Raw genomic sequence first — 18,864 nt, 5'->3', positions numbered from 1 at the left:
TTGAATAGTAGAATGCAGAAGGCGTAGATGTAGCTTGCCTTTTGGCATTCTGCTGCCTTTGCTGTCACTGTGTCTTTGGTGAGGGGTTGATTCATCGAGGATCCCGACGGCCGTCCTCCACGTAATGAAGGAACAACGGGCCTAGTGTAACCGGCTGGATTCATGGTCTGTTCTCACAACAAGCTCTTAACTGGGTCTCATCCATACTCGATCGACTCCAGAGTGTCTGTGGGAGTGGACAGTGGACTCATGTCTTAATGATACGAGATGATACGACTGCAAGCTGCAAAAGGCCTGCGACTGCGAGGCTGCGACCGTGGGGATACTGCCTGATTTCACCGCTTTGAGGCATAATGATCATTTCATTGCTACTATGAGCTCTCATACCAGTAGGTACTCGACTATATTACTGAATCACACAGTAAACAATTCCTACAGCCCACTCTCCAAGCATACTGACCTCTATCCTAACTTAACCCATCAATCACACTTGCCGTTCACCAGTCAAGTTGTGAGGCGCACTAAGCCCGCCGCTCAGAGTCGTAGTATCAGAAGCTTGCCGGTTATTTTTAGGACCATTGTTTTCGCCATTACTTTGAGATTCTCTCCTCAGTTTATCCTCCCACTCGTTAAAGTCCTGCCCGGGGTTGACGGTGTTGTATTCAAACAGCTTCAGCAGGGTGAAGAATCCAGATGCCAGTAGTGAGCCCAGCAGTGGCCCAACCCAGTAGATCCAGTGATAACCAGGGAAACTCCGATTGATGACATCGGGGCCCAGCGAACGAGCAGGATTAAGGGAGCCGCCGGTGTAATAGTCACCTATTTGGTCAGTTGTTGATATTTGTTATTGGGATGATTGTAGACATACCGATCATCTCGGTCACGAAAAAGGATAGACCAATGCCCACGGGAGCCAGGAAGGTAGACTTGTGTTTAACCACCGCCAGCATTATAACAACAAACACCAGCTGCGAGGTGAGGAACATCTCAATGAATAGACCCTGGGAAATGGATGCCCCACCCCCAAGTCTGGTGGTGACATTGAGATCGCCCGGGAAGAGAGCACTGACAACACCAGCCGATGCAATGCCTCCCACAAGCTGGGCAATAAAGACCAATACACCTCGGATTGGGGACAGGCCTCCGACGAGACATAGCGCCAGTGTAACCTATGACCATGAGCCTTGACTTGTATATTGGGTTAGATAGCATACAGCGGGATTGAAAAGACCGCCAGTAACTCGATAGAAAGCCCACACATTGACCGTCAAGGAGAATCCAAAGCACAGGGAAGAGTAGAGAAGATTTGGAGTGTTAGGAGGAGCACCCTCCTGGGGCGCGGGGGTGTTGGAGACCTGGGTACCAGCAAAGGAAAAGAAGAGGAAGAGAAACGTCCCGACAAACTCGCCTACGACTGCGATGAGATTGTTGCGTACATTGTCAGCCAGGTGCAGCATAGGCAGCTGGCTCTTCGTAGAGACCACCACAGGACGCATTCTGCCGGTCAGTTGAGGAGATTCAGATAAGGTACAGCAATTAAGTCAGTATTTTAATCGATCAAAAAGACCATGACGATTCGGACAGTTCAGCCTTTTAACATATGTGTATGCAGACATCCTTCGACTACTCGTTCTGCAGCGTAACAAACGTCACCACTGGCATTGTGACCCTCTCCATTGTATAAAATCCAAAAAGTAACATCGTCATCGAGATGATCCTAATTGAGACATTTTTCGAATGGTCGAAGACATGATAGGGCCAGTACAAAGGAAGGATATCCTTTTCCGGAGTCGGGGGACGAACAGTGGACTGATTGGAGAGATATGTTCGGTTGGGCGAAGTCAGTGGCAGTATTTCCGGTGGTTAGGAGCTTCCACTTATCCCAGGATGTAGTCTAGAAGAATCGATCGACCGAGATTGAAGATGTAAACATTGTCGATGACAACCAGCATTATATGGGATTCTGCTGGACGATGGGTACAGTCGTACGGAGAACTCCGTGAAGAATCTCAAAGAGGACAGAACCGGGGAAATCGGGAATACGAGACAGAGATCCTGGATTGCATGTTAGTCAGTCAAATCTAACAGCAAATCTATGGAGAAAATGGTATAGGTCATCTTCTCCAGAATTTCTGCAGAATCTTCGGCAGAGCAGCGATAGAGTTAGAGAACGATGTCAGACTCAGCGCGTGACTTTACATCATTTCCGTCAACTTAAGATAACCTAGATGTGTCACTGACGGCTATTCTGCCGAGCTAGACCGCTCTCCCGCATGACCTCACCTGATCGCACATGACCTCGCGTGACCTTCCCGGATTTTATCCGATGCCATAAATCAAACCGCCATGATTGGACGGTGGCGACTCGGACCGGAGCCGAGAATGCCCCGAGGCCTCATTCCTAAAGATTCCGTTCAGAAGACGAAAAGAACAAAGAAAACATCAAGATGATAGTGACGATGCATGGGATGGAACATTCAGTCTGCTTCAGCCAATCTGGATGTTGATGTTCGTAATTTGCGTTTGCTGATAATGCAGAGCGTCGCATTTGCCTTCTTCTCGGTGGACCTATCCGGGTTAACGGTTATCTTATCCTTGCGAGGACTGCTTCACTCCGCGGAGATGTCGCTGTAAACAGTCAAACATGAGACAAAAAGGAAGAGAATAGAATCTTATGATGGCCACCAGCGGGTATTGCGGCCGAAATACCCGCCGACTGATATTTCTTTCAGGATTATTTAAACTGACATCAGTTCACCATCAGGGATAGACACGTCTTATAGAAGAATTGAACTCACCATCATGTCGCTATCTCCAGAGCAGATCCAGATCATCAAGGCCACTGTGCCGGTGCTTCAGCAGCATGGCGCTACCATCACCACCGTCTTTTACAAGAACATGCTCGACGCCCATCCCGAGCTCAATGCGGTCTTCAACACCTCTAACCAGGTGAATGGCCATCAACCCCGCTCCTTGGCTGGCGCGCTCTTCGCCTACGCCTCGAACATTGACAACCTCGGTGTCCTGAGCCCTGCCGTGCAGCTCATCTGCCACAAGCATGCCTCTCTGTACATCCAGCCCGACCAGTATGGCATCGTGGGCAAATACCTGCTCGAGGCCATGGGGCAGGTGCTGGGTGATGCGCTGACCCCCGCCATCCACGAGGCCTGGGGCGCCGCCTACTGGCAACTCGCCAACCTCATGATTGGCATCGAGAATGATCTGTACCAGCAGAGTCAAGGCTGGACGGACTGGCGCGAGTTCCGCATCGCCCGCAAAGTCCCCGAGTCGGATGTCATCACTTCGTTTTACCTCACGCCCGTCGACGAGAAGCCGCTCCCTGCATTCCGCCCTGGTCAGTACATCGGAGTGCAGGTCTATGTGCCTGATTTGAAATATCCCCAAGCCCGTCAGTACTCGCTCAGTGATGCGCCTCGCTCCGACTACTACCGGATCAGTGTGAAGAAGGAGATTGGGTTGAACCCGACTCAGCCTGATGCTTCGACTCACCCGGGGTATGTCTCGAACCTCTTGCACGATACTAAGAAGGAGGGCGATACCATCAAGGTTTCTCACCCGTATGGAGACTTCTTCTTCTCCGACTCGGATCCCTCGCACCCAGTGGTGCTGCTCGCTGCCGGTGTGGGCTTGACCCCGTTGACCTCCATCCTCAACACCCTTACCTCGGCTTCAGACTCTGAGCGCAAGATCAGTTTCATCCACGGTGCGCACAGTTCGAGCGTACGCGCTTTCAAGGACCACATCAAGTCACTGTCGGATAAGCACTCGAACCTCAACGCAACCTTCTTCACCACCCAGCCATCAGCCACAGAGAAGCAGGGCGAGGACTATGACCATGTCGGACGGATTGACGTCCAACAGTTGGACGCAAACAAGGATCTCTTCCTCGACAACCCCCAAACAGAATACTACATCTGCGGACCCGAAAGCTTCATGACTAGTCTGAATGCCGGACTCAAGGCCAAGGGCGTGGGTGCAGATCGCATCAAGATGGAATTATTCGGCACCGGCGGTGTCCCACACCTATGATGATTAGACGATTAGACATCTCCTTTATTCTTATGTTTAGATACCTCTCTCCTCTAATAATAATGACTTGAATGTTTTGTTTTCTTCCACGCGACATCTTCCTTTTTTGGTCAGCCTATTTCCGGATACGAAGCCAAGCTGTCCGTAATACGGGGAAATATCTCGCTTACTTTGAGTGCTGACTTCTTATTCGGTTGATCTTGAATATACTTTTGGTGTCTTCGTCCGAATACTAAACAGATGGGCAGTGGCGTCTGTCGATCCTCGTATTCGATCTATATCCCGAATACCGTCATGCCTGCCAAAAAGGACTCAATCCGCGATACAATTTAACTGAACGCATAAATACCTCTTCTACACCATGATACCAATATCGAAGCAATCGTCTCGATCACATTCAAAATGCGTTCTTCACTCCTTTCCCTCCTCTCCCTCCTCCCCCTAGCCCTAGGAGCAGACCCCCGCTCCTGCACCGGCAAAACCAAACTCTCCCCCTCAGACTTCACCCTCCAAGAATCCACCGACAACCAATACCTCCCCTCCCTGGACAAAATCTTCGAAAACAAAAACACAACCATCACCCACGTCCTCGCCACCCCAAACCGCTCTCTGAAAAAGGGCAAACCCTCCGTCGGCAACGGCGACCCCGCCGAAGCCTGGGCCTGGAACTCAGGCGACGATTCCACACCCAAGTGGACGCCGCAGGGCATCTCCAGCTCCGCGGACGCACTGGGCAAGGGCGAGTGGAACGGCCGCGAGGTGTGGATGGTGAGTTGGCATAATGAGAAAGACACCAATGTGAGGATTAGCTTTGTGGATCGGGAGACGCATGAGTACCGCCATGTTTTGTTGGTTGAGCCGACTGCGAAGGATGACTTTGAGGCTGTTGCTGTGCATGCGGGGGGCATTACGTGGTATGGGGATCAGTTGTTTGTCGTTGACACGAAGCATGGATTGAGGGTGTTTGATCTGGGGAGAATTTGGAAGGTTGGTAAGGGGGAGAAGATCGGGAAGGACGGAGATGGGTATTCGGCTGGTGGATATCGCTATGTTGTTCCCCAGATTCGGTGAGACCACTCCTTCCAGAATACTTGAAGTTATACGGAATACTGACAAGATAGATCCTACAAATGGACCCCCGGCAGCGACTCTCCCTTCCGATTCTCCTGGGTCTCTCTCGACCGCAGCGACTCCCCCGACACTCTCCTCATCGGCGAATTCGTCCGCAAAGACAGCGACCCCATCCGTCTCGTCAAGTGGCCCCTCAACGCCGACACCCGCAAACTCCAAACCAACGACAAGGGCATCGCGTCCGCCAACTTCGCGCACTGCGTCGACTTTCTCCGTGTCCAGGGCGGCTTCTCCACAGACAACACCTTCTACCTGTCCCGGAGTAACGGCAAGGCTCCCAAGACCGGTGATCTGTTCAAGTGGAAGCCTGGTGAGAAGAGCGAGCTCAAGGAAGGGTGGTTTATGGCGGGCAATGAGGATTTGAGTTATAATCCGGTGAAGAAGGAGTGGTATACGATTACCGAGTATCAGGATGATCGGTTTATTTTGACTTATAAGATGTGATCATTTATATTCTACTAATATGGAGTGGGCATAGAATATGTGTTCTGGCCTAATATTATTCGTTATTCTTTGTTATATATAAAAAGATAAAGGCTAAAGATATTATTACTATATCAGATAGAGATAACCTATTTAATCTTTGTTTACTGTACTATCATAATATAATCGACAAAGCAGCCTACATTTATTCGGTTATGAACTCTATCCATTACGTTATCGATGCCTGGGAACTGGAAAACTGTAAACCTATCCATCGAATTCTTCCAGATATACAAACAGAAAACTTGTCAAGATCGCGATGTAAGAAGATCTGATAAACACATGGATCCGTTGGAAATGCCAAGAGAAGACAAGAGTATTGTTGGGGCCAAACCCTTCTCTTATAGCCGCACTTTACTCGGATCCTGTGTCCATTTCATAACTGGTACCTTCAGGTTCATCAGCCGCCTTGCGGAAGTCTGAGCCCGCACGCCTATGCTGGCTTTGGTGGTCGAAGGGCGTCTTTCGCTTCATTGCGGAAGTCGTCTGTGTCTCCTATTTTCTATTCTTGATTTGTACCACAAGGTAAGACAATCTTGTCAGTATCCAAGCGATAAACCGGCAAAATTACGTCGCAACCTTTGTACCCTTCAAGGGGAAGGTACAGCTCCGCGACAGAAGGCGCTTCGGAGTTTTTCTTCATCCAGGCTGTCTTTAAGTCGCACGATATGGTTGAAAAAAACACCATTCCTTTGTCCCAAAGAGAAAGAAGACTATCCTGGTCACTCATACAGTCTTTGACCTCTCCCACTGTCTCTTTCGGATGTAGGGAAGATATAAATTCGGATAATTTGATTGGTTTTGGGCCCTTCGTGGTCTGGGTTCTGTCCATGGAGAACAGAAATATTCGGGATGCAGTGATTTCACCGAGATCTCCAGCATGTATCGTCCTTTAGAAATTCTAAAACCCTTTGACGATTTCTGAGCGACGTTCTGGACTTTCCGACGTTACTGACTGAGCTTGGTGAGCCAGTATCGGCTCTGATGGCTGTAGCGACTCAAGCATAACCCGGCTCTTGATCAGAACTGACTAGTTCCGTCAGATCTATATAGCATGGGCCATTGTAGTCAGGGCCAAAAAGGATAAGTCAATAATGATGCCACTGATTTTGCCAAGGTCCTCTAAAGCGATTTCCACGATGCCTCAGGGGCCAATCCGACATTCTGGTCTTGGGGTGGACTGGAATTGGTATATAATTAAAGATAAAAAGTACAAGAAACATAGACAAACTTCTTAACGGGGGTGTCAATCGACAGCCTATTTGTCGGTATCTCAAGTCTTCAGTGGTGGGACTCGTAATTGCGCATCAGGATCGCGGACCAGTGGTCTAATCAATCGATCGTTGACAGTGGCCTTTCTCGACTGAGATGCCAAGATATTCATGTCAATGGGGCTGTTCTTGGCCAGAAGACGAAAATCTTTCACAATCTTTTGCTGGCCCTGTCGATAACACCGGGCGTAGGCCTGTCTCTCCAGGTTTCGGTTCCATCAAACAGTAGGGTTCAACCCCAGTTCCTATTTCAGGCCACGGCCAGGGCATCAAGAACTTCAAAAAGCAACCAAATATGATTACTTTCTTGTCTTGTACGTGCGTTTGGCATGTACAAAGTCTTTCAGAGTTGCCTCGACAGGAGCCGACAGCAAGATGAGCGAATCACTCATGCCACCCAGCTCCCTGAGCCATTCGGCCCTGATTTGCTCATGTGCCTGGTCTTCTGCGGGCAGCAGGAGGTGGGTGTGTCGTTCAGACCTTTCTCAGTTTCCAAGCCTAAGTCTTGTACCTCGACCGGATGGCCTCAGTCCATGCTGATGGCTGAATGCGCGATAGCAAGCTGTGCTTTCACAGCGTACTAATGGGCTAGTATCACTAGGCTGGTTGACGCTCAGTCAGAATCAGAAAGAGGATCGGAATCAATCGGAGAGACTTACATGTTCTGCTGAGTTGGATTATCCAACTGCTTCCTACTATGCTGCCGAATATCTGCATATGTCAGTGGACGAGTCTAGGAACAATAGTCGAAAGGGGCATCACAACGCACATTCCCTGTAATTTAAAGAAGACGATGGTCTTGCGATAAGTATCGCAAGCAGAAGTCATACTTTGGGGAAATAGTTTACTGTTCTGATATGTTTGACAGTATATATATGAGGGTTGTATGGATGGGAAGTGTAGATGGGCAGATGATGGCTGTTATATAGCCATATGCTATAAAGAACTGTCCAGTGTCTGTCTAGATATGCAGATGACAAAGAGAAGGCTTCTATAGACTAAGAATGATATGATGAGAAGAGTAGAATAAAGGATTTGAAGACGAGGGTATTTATAATACAATATTCCTATAATTCACCATCACTGAGCTATGAAAATATTCCTATACATTTATCCCATTCAATGCGAAATTCTTAATATGCAGCACTTCCTTTTCCTTTATTCACTTCAGCAATCAATGTATGAAAAGCCTTGTAGAGGTGGGCGTTGGCCCTGTGGAGTTCATTGTGATGACTGTTTATATATTCTGCAGGTTTTATGTGGGCGTGTTGATTGTTCAGAAACATTAGGAAGTACAAGAGAACTCTGCATGATAGAATATCTACTCATCTAGCTATACAACACGAGTCAACTGCTACCATGGTTCAAATTTTAGAACAAATTTCCATAAGCTGCATCTTCAAAGCCGCTAGTCCATGTCTATCTGCCAGTAAAAGTGACGCATGCTATCAAAAATGCAATATACATTTATAAGCCAGAATGAGAAAAAGGAGAAGAAAGAAAACAAAGAAGACAAAAGAATATCGATTGCATCATGATTTATAATCACCCTCACACTCAAATATTCCCAAGTATTCCCCTCACAACATAATCATAATAATTATCATCCAAACGTCAGTATCTAATAACTAATCCCGACCAAGTTAAAATGTCCAAAATCGGCGTCTTCCCCGCCTCAGGTGGCCTCGGATCCAGCATCGTCAACCACCTCCTCCAGCTCGTCCCCGCCTCCGAACTTGTCCTCCTCGCACGACACCCCGACAAGCTCGCAGATGTGTCGCGTGCGGGCGCAACAGTCCGCCGAGTCGACTACGATGAGCCCGAGACGCTGTATCGCGCATTTGAGGGAATTGGCGTGTTGATGCTGATTTCGTATGCGTCCTTTGAGATTGAGCATCGCATTGAGGTACCACCACCACCACTACAAAACATACACTGCGACAACACTGATGATGATGATAGGCTCATAAAAAAGCCATCGACGCCGCCCTCCAAACCCACGTCAAACACATCTTCTACTCCTCCCTCGCGTTCGGAGGCGACCTGCAACCCACCAGCACCGCACACGTCATGGGCGCCCACCTAGCCACCGAAAAATACCTCGCCGACCTCGACGCCCCCATCACCTACACTGCCATCCGCGAGGGCCTGTATTCAGAGTCCTACCCGATCTACACAAACTGGTTTGACGTGAACAGTCCCAGCAGTGAAATTACAATTCCACACCCGGGGACCGGCCCGGGCGTGGCGTGGGCAAAACGCGACGAACTCGGGGAAGCGACGGCGAAAATGATCGCGAGCTATGCGAAAAACCCCGAGGGATTTCCGTATCTGGATCGGGTGGTGCTGCTTTCTGGGCCGCGGGAGGTGTCGCTGGCGGAGACGGTGGAGGTGTTGGGGAGAGTGGGGGGGAAGGATACGAAAATCAGGGAGATTTCGGTGGAGGAGTATGCGAAGCTCCCGCATGAGGGTAGACATACGTATCACGGGGTGGATTTATCGCGGGAATGGGCGACGGCTTGGGATGCTATTCGAAAGGGGGAGACGGCGGTGGTGTCGCCGGTTTTGGGGGAGATTTTGGGGAGAGAGCCTGAAGCTTTTGAGGTGACGGTGAGGCGGTTGAAGGATAGATCATAGATGCGAGAAAGAGAGAGCGGCAATTGTCTCATCCGCATTAAAGTAAGGTATAGAGTCGATGCTACTGCACGCCACGGGATTAAGCTCCAGCACGGACTTAGTTTATCTGTCTGGAAGGACTCTAAATAGGCATGCGATACGATAAAATGAGGATATTCATGAATCTGTCAAAAGTACCTCCTAAGCAACCCCACCAGCGCCAATTACAATCACCAACGCATTGACTGGCCAGGAATTGTTGACTTGACATTAATGACTCCAACATCACAATCTAGACCTCTTCCAACATGCTAAAACTTCCCAAACAGGAATACCAAATGAGAAAAACGGTCGAGACAATCACAGCCAGTTTCACATCTCCTTTGGGCCAACGGTGTAACCCTTGCAAACAGCATTGGCTATAGAACGTCGGCATATTATCCATCTCACCATCCGGTAAGGCTAATCAGACAACAACACAGTCTAGTACTCCGTATATTGTATAGGAGTAAAGACTACCGCATTAGCACCCGAAAAATCCTCGATTCGACCGATATACTCGCCCGATCGAAAGGGTTTAACCGTGACTCCTTTCGGACGATATAAACGGGAATTCCTGCTTAAAACAATCACGGCCACAACTTTAAATGACGATGACAGCAGCGCTAGTGAAAGGGATTATTCCTGCCGGATCACACCACTGCCATTTCTTGCAGATATTCAGGATTCTGGGATCCGATGACACTGGCAGAGTGACAGGCGGAATTGATGCGCCGAGCAGGGACTGACTGGCTGGGAATGGATGAAGCTCGCCCCATTAGAACTGGGGCGATCCGAGATGGAGATGATTGTGATGACTATTGGAATTAGAGAGGATGTGATTGGTTTGTGAATGTGACAGGTGTGCTTAGGTTATTTGTTATTTGTTTCATATACTACTGTGAGTTTATACTGGGCGTCAGTCATTACTATCTTCAGTGTCTATCTACATGTACATACATATGGTATATTGTAGTGTACAGTATAGCATAGTAGTATAATAGTATAACTCAGCTACATCTACCAAGTATAACTATGTATCCAAAAGCAGTGGATAAAATCTGGTCCGTAATAGCAGCAATATGATAGACTGTCGGCTCCGAGACTCGGCCGCTGCCAGTGGGTCCAACGGTCGTGCTGCTCGGAGCCGACCGTTGAACTGTACAGCTTCACTTCGATCTGTGCCTGGCCTGGGGTGATCTCGGCTGCTTTTGGCCGGGCAGATTTTTCTATTCTGGCTGCCAGTTGCATGTCTTACATCACGGCAGGCGACTCGGCCTCGTGGATCAATATTGCTCCTTATATATCGTCAGTTCTACCGCGGTTGCAGTCCTTATTTATACTTATCGCCACATCATACTTGATCTACAATTACTCAGTCTGTTAACTTCATTCAACCAACTATCTATCAAACAATGGCTTTCAACAGGCCTCCTGCTATGGCCTTTCCAGACCAGCGATATCTCCAGCCCTTTCAGCCCAAAAACCCCGATCCTCTCTCGGACAACTGGACCTACGATAGCGCTATCGATCTCTTCTCGTTGAATACCATGCCGGATCCCTTCACCTTGGATCTCCCGGAAGATCTCATGAACTTCGATCCCAGAGACGTTCCTGTTGACGCCTTTGCTCCTCCACCGGGAATCAGCGGTTTCTCCATCTCCAACCACTCAGGCGAGGACGCTGCTTCATGCGGTTCCATCTCATCGGTATGTCTCAATCACCTTCATGATAGAACACCATCTAACTGATCCAGGACCCTGAAAGCGACGACCAACTCTGGTCCCCAACCTGTCGGGCCATCTCCTCCTTGGACACCGACATGTCCCAAAAACCTCAATCTCAATCCCAACCCCGTCGCAAAACCAACCCCCGCAAACGCCAACAACCAGCAAGATACTCCTCCAGCCCCGAAATCACACCCCAAGAATACCACCCCGAACTCATCACCTCGTCCCAACCAACTCCTTCCTCCCCCTCGAATCAGAAAATGACGCGCAGTCTCTCTGGCGACTCAAACGCCTCCACAGGCGCAGGCACCAACCCCGTCTCGCGCAATGCCGCCAAACGCGCAGCTCACAACATCATCGAAAAACGCTACCGCACCAACATGAACGCCAAGTTTGTTTCGTTGGAAAAAGCCATGGCGGGGAGCGGGAGCAGCGGGGTGCACAAACCCGCGACCAAGGGCTCGGCTTCGCTCAAGAAGTCGGAAATCCTCTCGAATGCAATTTCCTACATGGAGGAGTTGCAGGAGGAGAATAAACGGTTACACAAGGAGATGGCGGTGATGAGACAGAATCTCCTCCCTGGTGGGATTTGGCGACATTCCAAACCGAGTGAGACGAATTTTGGGTGATTTTCTTTCCTGATCTTTTTTTGCCCACTTTCTTTTCTCTGAAAATATTCAAAACTACTCTTATGACGTTACGTGTAAAATAATGACTGGACTCTCCCATCGAAAAGTGACTACTACTGCATAATAATACTTATCTGCACTATCCCTTATGTACTGCATAAAAGCCAACGGTCTCGAACCAACCCCTCCTCAGCCTCGCATCATCTCTAACCACAAACACATCCAAAAAAGCATCGTCACATCACATCTCCACATTCCGTTCATTCAAAAAAGTCTAGAACATCCCGCGATCCCAATCCTTCGGCCCGTTCTCGACTCAACCCAATCCCTCGGATCGATTCTAGATTTGGGTCGATGTGGTCTAGAATTGTGGTCGTTTGCGATCATCACTTCTTATAATTAGGCCTTGCATCCTTCTGATACCTTCTTATACGTTGTTTGTTCGATTTATCGTGAAGGTTGAGTCCAGACTGCTGTCGTTCGTTCCTACTTATGCTTTGGGTTGGTATCATCGTGCAGGATGGGTTGTGCTTTGCCTTGGGTGATGAGGGATGGTAACGATTGACAGCCTAACTAACTCGTTAGTTGGTTATTCCACTGACAAATTCTGTCGAGAATCGAGATGATAGATGATGGATGGATGCCATATGGTTGCCTTTTGAGGCTCGTGGGTTTTCAACGGTGTATAAATATGACTTTTTACCTGAGTAGATATGTATACCCAAACCAGATAATCATAATCATAATGTCTACTATATCAACTCCCTGGTAAGAACCTCTGTTTTCATCTGAACCACCACTAACCGTTTTACACTACTTTACACCTACTACTTTATCATGTTGCGTCATCATGTCGTGTACTCACAAGAAATAGGAGTACCACCAAAACCTCATCCTCAAACACCACCGCCGCCACCACTTCTACATCCAACTGCCGCAGCAGTAACACAAACACATCCGAACCTCCTGAGTCAAAATCAAAATTAGCATCAACGACTACATATGCCATGCAGCAATTCCGCGACTGTGCGCCCTCTGACGATCCTTATTATGCGGATGTACGAGTCTCGGGGCGAGAGAGTCACACGAGGCGGTTGGAGAGGGGGATGGAGGAGGTGGAGAGGTTGTTTTGTTGATTTTGTTGGTTTTTTGTTTTGATGGTGTTGGTTGATACCCGATATTATGTTTAAGATCTGATTGATCGATGATTATACTATTTATATAGTGTGCCCGGAGATGTCCTCCGTATGGGAATAAACTACACTCAACCAAGGAATGAAACCGTTCCTGACAGATGAAACATTCCAACATGTTTGATAGATGGACACACATTCCTGTTGATAAGTTTTAATCCAACCTGAATAAATGCACTGGGAAAGGGGTTTTATAGAGTGACACGGTGTGACTGTCCTTGTTTTAATTATTGAGGCTATTCAGCACTGCATCTGTAGTGGCGGATAGGGCCGCCGGCTGTGCGACCTCATCTGTCAAATTGACCAGGGTGGGAGATAATAAGATAGTATCATTTGCTATCTCTGATAGACGAGGCGATGATAATATAATGCATTGTTAGATGCATTAGTGCTGCTACACCGACTGATGATATCTCTTCTGATAATGGCATTGTTGATGGCAGGCCTGATGATGCAACACCAAGAAAGGGGTGGAATCCAACCACAACAACAACAAACAAAGTCTCATCCGACACGAGACAGTCAGCAGAGTCAGCATACAGCAATAATCGGCCTGCCAATGTTCTTGGAAGCTGAATCGGCCTGCCAGTACGACTACTGACGACTATTGTGTGTTCACTTTTTACCGAACTCACCCCTGACGATCGCGTGCTGTCCCACCGCCGCCCTCCACCGCCAAGAGAGCCTGCGCTGCACCACTCCTCGCGCCATGTAACGATGCCCGCTCGCTCGCTGCTTTTCTGGATCGGATCCAATCGATCCCGCTGGTTTTGGAGGATTCGCTGATCTGCCGTCCGTCGGGCCTCCGGTCGTCGTGATCGGGGCCATGGCATTGGCATACCCAGCCCAGATGGGGTTGGCACTGGAATGAGGACGAGGTCCCTCTTTTTAAGTCTCCGCATCCCTTCCCTCGTCTGTTATCTTGCCTGTCATTCTGTCTTCTTCTCTTCGTGCTTTCATCTGAATTGGTCGGTCGGCTTCTCGTCATGTTGTCGTTCGTTAGCCGTGGAGCTCTTTCGCTCGCGGTCGTTTCGCTCCTCACCTCCGCTGCTGCGGGGGAGGTTTTTGAAAAGCTGCGCGCTGTTCCTGAGGGTATTTCTACGACTGCTAGATATTTGATCATGAGCTAACTGGATAGGTTGGAAATTCTCTCACCACCCCTCGGGCAATGAGCAGATTCGTCTCCAGATCGCCCTTCAGCAGGGTGATGTCGCGGGCTTCGAAAAGGCCGTCTTGGACATGTCGACTCCCGACCACCCCGATTATGGAAAACACTTCCCCACCCATGACGAGATGAAGCGCATGTTGCTGCCTTCCGACTCGGCCGTCAACTCTGTTCGCAAGTGGCTCGAATCAGCCGGTGTCACTGATATCAACGAGGACGCGGACTGGATCAAGTTCCGCACGACTGTCAACACCGCCAACACCCTGCTGGATGCCGACTTCCAATGGTATGAAAGCGACGAGAAGGATCTCCAGCGTCTGCGCACCCTCGCGTACTCTCTCCCTGAGTCGGTCGCTGCCCATGTCAACATGATCCAGCCTACTACTCGGTTCGGGCAGATTCACGCAAACCGCGCGACTCTTCGCATGAAGCCCAAGCAGATCGATGAGGGGAGCCTTGCGGCCGCCACTGCTGCCTCTAACACCTCGCACTGCGACTCGGTCATCACCCCGGCCTGTCTCAAGAGTCTTTACAAAATTGGTGACTACCAGGCTGACCCCAAGAGTGGCAGCAAGGTCGGTTTCGCCAGCTACCTGGAGGAGTACGCCCGCTACCAGGACTTTGAATTGTTCCAGAAGAACCTGGCCCCGTATGCCAAGGGTCAGAACTTCTCTGTCGTCCAATTCAACGGAGGTTTGAATGACCAGAACGCGGCGGGCGACAGCGGTGAAGCCAACCTGGATGCGCAGTACATCCTCGGTGTTAGCTCTCCGGTGCCCATCACAGAATTCAGCACTGCTGGCCGTGGCCCTCTTATCCCTGATGTTGATCAGCCCGACCCGTCCTCTGGCAGCAACGAGCCGTATCTGGAATTCTTGCAGGGTGTTCTCAAGCTGGACCAGGACGAGCTTCCTCAGGTTATCTCCACCTCTTATGGTGAGGATGAGCAGGTAAGTCTCTTATATCCAATTTTTTAGGCTGTTGACACTGACTCTCCAGACCATCCCTGAAAAGTATGCTCGCACTGTTTGCAACTTGTACGCCCAACTAGGCAGCCGTGGTGTCTCTGTGATCTTCTCGTCTGGTGATTCCGGCGTCGGATCGGCCTGTGTTACCAATGATGGCAAGAACCGCACTCACTTCCCACCTCAATTCCCTGCCTCCTGCCCATGGGTCACCTCCGTCGGTGCGACTTACAAGACTTCCCCTGAGCGCGCCGCTTACTTCTCCTCGGGCGGCTTCTCCGACCTGTGGCCTCGTCCTGACTGGCAGCACGACGCTGTCGCCAGCTACCTCACCAGCATCGGCGACAAGTTCGAGGGTCTATACAACGGCTCCGGCCGTGCCTTCCCTGACGTCTCCGCACAGGGAGAGAGCTATGCCATCTACGACAAGGGCGCTCTCGGCGAGGTCGACGGCACCTCTGCCTCTGCACCCACCTTTGCTGGTGTCATTGCCCTCCTGAACGATGCCCGCCTCCGCGACAACAAGAAGACCCTGGGTTTCCTGAACCCCTGGCTGTACGGCGAAGGTAGCCAAGGTCTCAACGATATCACCGTGGGCGGTAGCACCGGGTGCGATGGACGCGCCCGATTCGGAGGCAAGCCCAACGGCAGCCCTGTTGTGCCGTTTGCTAGCTGGAATGCGTCGCACGGCTGGGATCCTGTGACTGGGCTGGGCACGCCTAACTTTGAGGCTTTGTTGAAGCTGGCAAAGGCTAAATAGACAGACAGGTTGGGAAGGACCAGCCATGTAACTGGTAACCTGTATATGTGTGATTTAATACGACGTTAGTACCCTTAGTCATTCTGAATTGCATTGCATCATCGAATCAAATCATATTCCGCGTGCTCCATAATCAAACATGCGTTCGGCGTGATGGACCTACCACAGCAGACGAGGGAGGGCAGTAGTTGCATCATCACGGCTTCTAGAAGTGACATACCCCGCATAATTGTCGTGTCGTATTTCCTCTTCCATACTGATAGGCAATGATGATGGCGATGATCGATGGAAGCTGTGCTTATCGCTTCCGCATGGAATTGCCTATTTGGGATGTTCACTGTCGCTGAATCTCTGAATATTCGTCTGAATATCTATCTGTATGAATATTATTTCTACAATCATAGATAGGAGCTGTATATCTATCTGAGCATCTGTATAATCGTATCTGAGTGTTATCATGATCGTCCATATCCATCCCCACTCAGCAAGTCCTGCCGAACAGCCAAAAAAACCCCGCAAAAAAAATCGGCACGAAATCGCCAGAATCTGACCAAAGCCTAGATTGGCTGAAACAACTTATCTCAACGAACTAGTTGACTATCAGCAACTATTATCTGAATATCAAATTCCAATGACCAATTGTGCTGATTAACTTTCACTGCCAATCGATTACCAGAATCTGGCTTGACGTGAGGGGAAACTGGCTGTCACTTTCTCTTGTGCCTCCCAACCTCGCTTTCTTTCGTCCTTTCTTCTTCTTCTTCTTCTCCTCATCTTTCTCTCTTTCTCGCTGCCTGGATTGTTGGATATTTGAATCGAGGATTCCCCCGCATTTTTAATGGTTTGATTTTTTTATAGCAGAAAATGGACAGCCGTTTGGGGATTTTGATTGTTTTTATCCTTGCGTCTGGTTAATGATATTATTCTCTTGACTTTATTCGACTACTTCACTCAATTAATTAGCCCCTCCATTGATTTATCGACATCTGATGGATCTGGAAACCAATTCGCAGTTTATTAAACCCACGCAGTCGACCGATCAGGATGTTCAGGATGCTCGCGATCTCGCTGCCCTGGGCCATGACCAGGTGCTCTCGCGCAAGTTCAATATGTGGAGTATGCTTGCGCTGGCTTTCTGTGTGCTAGGTATGTTTCCTTCTGGATGTTTGAATAGCTGTGCTAACTGAACAGGAACGTATTCGACCTTTGCCCAGGATCTCAGCAGCGGGCTCAGCAACGGCGCGTCAGTCACGATTCTCTGGGGCTTGTGTCTCGTCACGGCATGCAACATCTGCGTCGCTCTATCGCTGGGCGAACTCACTAGCGCCATGCCCACCGCATTAGGCCAGGCGTACTGGGTCTTCCGACTGTGGAATACCCCTCTGGGCCGATTCGTCTCGTACATGTGTGCGTGGATCAACACGTTTGGATGGTGGACTCTCACCGCGTCGCAGGTCGCCTTCATGTCTGATTTCCTGCTGGGCATGAAGACCATGTTTAACCCCGACTGGGACGGGGCCAAGGGCTGGGTGGAGTTTCTCATCTTCATTGCGGTGGTGCTGGTGTTGACACTGATTAACGTGGTGGGATGTCGGAGGGAGAAGATCCTGCCGTGGTTGAACAACTTCGTCGGGGTGTGGTTTACGGGGCTTTTTGTGGTGTTGTCGTTGGCGTTGCTGATCTCCGTGGGCACGAAGAGTGAGCTGTCGTTTCAGCCTGCGTCGTTTGTGTTTGGGAAGTGGATTAATGAGACTGGCTGGAGTGATGGGGTGATCTGGTTTACGGGGCTGGTGCAGGCTGCGTATGGCCTCACGGCGTTCGACTCGGTCATCCATATGGTCGAGGAGATTCCTGCCCCTCGCCGCAACGCCCCGAAAGTCATGTATCTGGCTGTCTTGTTTGGTGCGATCACAGGCTTCATCTTCATGCTCGTCTGTCTCTTCTGCATCCAAGACATTGACAAAGTCGTCGACCCGCCCAGCGGCCAGCCATTCATCGAACTCATGCTGGAAACCGTGGGTCTCAAAGGCGGCGCCACCCTCATCGCCCTCTTCATCTTCAACGGCCTGGGACAAGGCATCAGCATCCTCACCACCGCCTCCCGCCTCACCTGGGGTTTCGCCCGCGACGGCGGCCTCCCCTGGAGTCGCTACCTCAGCCACGTCGATACAACCTGGCAAGTGCCCGCGCGCGCCCTCTGGTTCCAGGGTGTGATCATCGCCCTCGTCGGCATCCTCTACCTCTTCGCCAGTACCGTCCTCGAAGCCATCCTCAGCGTCTCCACCATCGCCCTCACCATCTCCTACGGCATGCCAATCACCGCGCTCCTCGTGGTGGGCCGTGATAAACTCCCCCCGGGCCAGTTCAGTCTTGGCCGAATGGGTCCCCTCCTCAACTGGGTGAGTATCATCTACTGCGCTATTACGACGGTATTCTTCTTCTTCCCTGGTTCGCCGAACCCGGCCCCGGGGGATATGAACTACGCCATTGCCGTGTTTGGAGTCATGCTGGTTATTGCGGTTGGGTTCTGGTTTATCCAGGGGAGTAAAACGTATCTGCAGACGGAGGAGGCGATTTCGCAGATGATTCTGGCGCAGAGATTGGAGAATGAACGGGAGCAGGCTGCTACTGTCGATGCTCCGGAGCGGGATAAGAAATAGTCTACTATATTGGTTTATAATATAGAATACATCATATGGTTGCATTGCAGAAATATGTTCCTGATCGCCGGGCTTGATTAGGAAATTCTCCGTTCTCCGCATTTTAGTTCAAGCATGCAGACTCCGCATACGCGGTATTCGCGGGGTAGACACTACTATTGATGAGATATTC

At 49.9% G+C, this 18,864-nt stretch overlaps 10 protein-coding genes across 10 annotated transcripts; 9 read left to right on the top strand and 1 right to left on the bottom strand.

Moving 5' to 3' along the window:
• Positions 1-484: 484 nt before the first annotated feature.
• Positions 485-1,496, bottom strand: ASPWEDRAFT_174690 (aquaporin; the record flags this gene model as incomplete). Its single annotated transcript, XM_040831251.1, has 3 exons — positions 485-819; positions 869-1,169; positions 1,215-1,496. The coding sequence occupies 3 exons, from the start codon at positions 1,494-1,496 to the stop codon at positions 485-487; spliced, it is 918 nt and encodes a 305-aa protein (XP_040686954.1).
• Positions 1,497-2,283: 787 nt separating this feature from the next.
• ASPWEDRAFT_43354 (uncharacterized protein) lies at positions 2,284-2,758 on the top strand. The gene has a single exon (XM_040836008.1). It carries the CDS (start codon positions 2,464-2,466, stop codon positions 2,632-2,634), a length of 171 nt encoding a protein of 56 aa, XP_040686953.1. The 5' UTR covers positions 2,284-2,463; the 3' UTR covers positions 2,635-2,758.
• A 44-nt stretch (positions 2,759-2,802) lies between these two features.
• On the top strand, positions 2,803-4,050 carry fhpA (flavohemoprotein; the record flags this gene model as incomplete). Its single annotated transcript, XM_040831250.1, has 1 exon — positions 2,803-4,050. One exon carries the CDS (start codon positions 2,803-2,805, stop codon positions 4,048-4,050), a length of 1,248 nt encoding a protein of 415 aa, XP_040686952.1.
• Positions 4,051-4,452: 402 nt separating this feature from the next.
• ASPWEDRAFT_30370 (uncharacterized protein) lies at positions 4,453-5,625 on the top strand (the record flags this gene model as incomplete). Its single annotated transcript, XM_040833394.1, has 2 exons — positions 4,453-5,117; positions 5,172-5,625. 2 exons carry the CDS (start codon positions 4,453-4,455, stop codon positions 5,623-5,625), a joined length of 1,119 nt encoding a protein of 372 aa, XP_040686951.1.
• A 659-nt stretch (positions 5,626-6,284) lies between these two features.
• On the top strand, positions 6,285-6,595 carry ASPWEDRAFT_43352 (uncharacterized protein). Its single transcript, XM_040836007.1, has one exon. It carries the CDS (start codon positions 6,333-6,335, stop codon positions 6,558-6,560), a length of 228 nt encoding a protein of 75 aa, XP_040686950.1. The 5' UTR covers positions 6,285-6,332; the 3' UTR covers positions 6,561-6,595.
• Positions 6,596-8,583: 1,988 nt separating this feature from the next.
• On the top strand, positions 8,584-9,572 carry ASPWEDRAFT_115377 (uncharacterized protein; the record flags this gene model as incomplete). Its single annotated transcript, XM_040828579.1, has 2 exons — positions 8,584-8,841; positions 8,898-9,572. The coding sequence occupies 2 exons, from the start codon at positions 8,584-8,586 to the stop codon at positions 9,570-9,572; spliced, it is 933 nt and encodes a 310-aa protein (XP_040686949.1).
• Positions 9,573-11,005: 1,433 nt separating this feature from the next.
• On the top strand, positions 11,006-11,949 carry ASPWEDRAFT_30368 (uncharacterized protein; the record flags this gene model as incomplete). The annotated part of the gene is made up of 2 exons (XM_040833393.1): positions 11,006-11,299; positions 11,347-11,949. 2 exons carry the CDS (start codon positions 11,006-11,008, stop codon positions 11,947-11,949), a joined length of 897 nt encoding a protein of 298 aa, XP_040686948.1.
• Positions 11,950-12,528: 579 nt separating this feature from the next.
• Positions 12,529-13,457, top strand: ASPWEDRAFT_43348 (uncharacterized protein). Its single transcript, XM_040836006.1, has 2 exons — positions 12,529-12,717; positions 12,824-13,457. Exons 1-2 carry the CDS (start codon positions 12,695-12,697, stop codon positions 13,083-13,085), a joined length of 285 nt encoding a protein of 94 aa, XP_040686947.1. The 5' UTR covers positions 12,529-12,694; the 3' UTR covers positions 13,086-13,457.
• A 671-nt stretch (positions 13,458-14,128) lies between these two features.
• On the top strand, positions 14,129-16,032 carry ASPWEDRAFT_53288 (S53 family peptidase; the record flags this gene model as incomplete). Its single annotated transcript, XM_040837865.1, has 3 exons — positions 14,129-14,234; positions 14,281-15,257; positions 15,307-16,032. The coding sequence occupies 3 exons, from the start codon at positions 14,129-14,131 to the stop codon at positions 16,030-16,032; spliced, it is 1,809 nt and encodes a 602-aa protein (XP_040686946.1).
• A 989-nt stretch (positions 16,033-17,021) lies between these two features.
• On the top strand, positions 17,022-18,692 carry ASPWEDRAFT_115640 (putative amino acid permease family protein; the record flags this gene model as incomplete). Its single annotated transcript, XM_040828599.1, has 2 exons — positions 17,022-17,178; positions 17,224-18,692. The coding sequence occupies 2 exons, from the start codon at positions 17,022-17,024 to the stop codon at positions 18,690-18,692; spliced, it is 1,626 nt and encodes a 541-aa protein (XP_040686945.1).
• Between the last annotated feature and the right edge of the window lie 172 nt (positions 18,693-18,864).

Source organism: Aspergillus wentii (assembly GCF_001890725.1).
Source record: "Aspergillus wentii DTO 134E9 unplaced genomic scaffold ASPWEscaffold_6, whole genome shotgun sequence".
Lineage (NCBI taxonomy): Eukaryota > Fungi > Ascomycota > Eurotiomycetes > Eurotiales > Aspergillaceae > Aspergillus > Aspergillus wentii.
The sequence above is the reverse complement of the archived record's forward strand: the minus strand, read 5'-3'. Positions and strand labels throughout refer to the sequence as shown.

Coding starts and splice junctions, on each gene's coding strand:
- ASPWEDRAFT_43354 (XM_040836008.1), top strand. CDS start 2,464: ATGGGATGGAACATTCAGTCTGCTTCAGCCAATCTGGATGTTGATGTT.
- ASPWEDRAFT_43352 (XM_040836007.1), top strand. CDS start 6,333: ATGGTTGAAAAAAACACCATTCCTTTGTCCCAAAGAGAAAGAAGACTA.
- ASPWEDRAFT_43348 (XM_040836006.1), top strand. CDS start 12,695: ATGTCTACTATATCAACTCCCTG. Junction 12,718..12,823: donor TCTACTATATCAACTCCCTG/GTAAGAACCTCT, acceptor CACAAGAAATAG/GAGTACCACCAAAACCTCAT.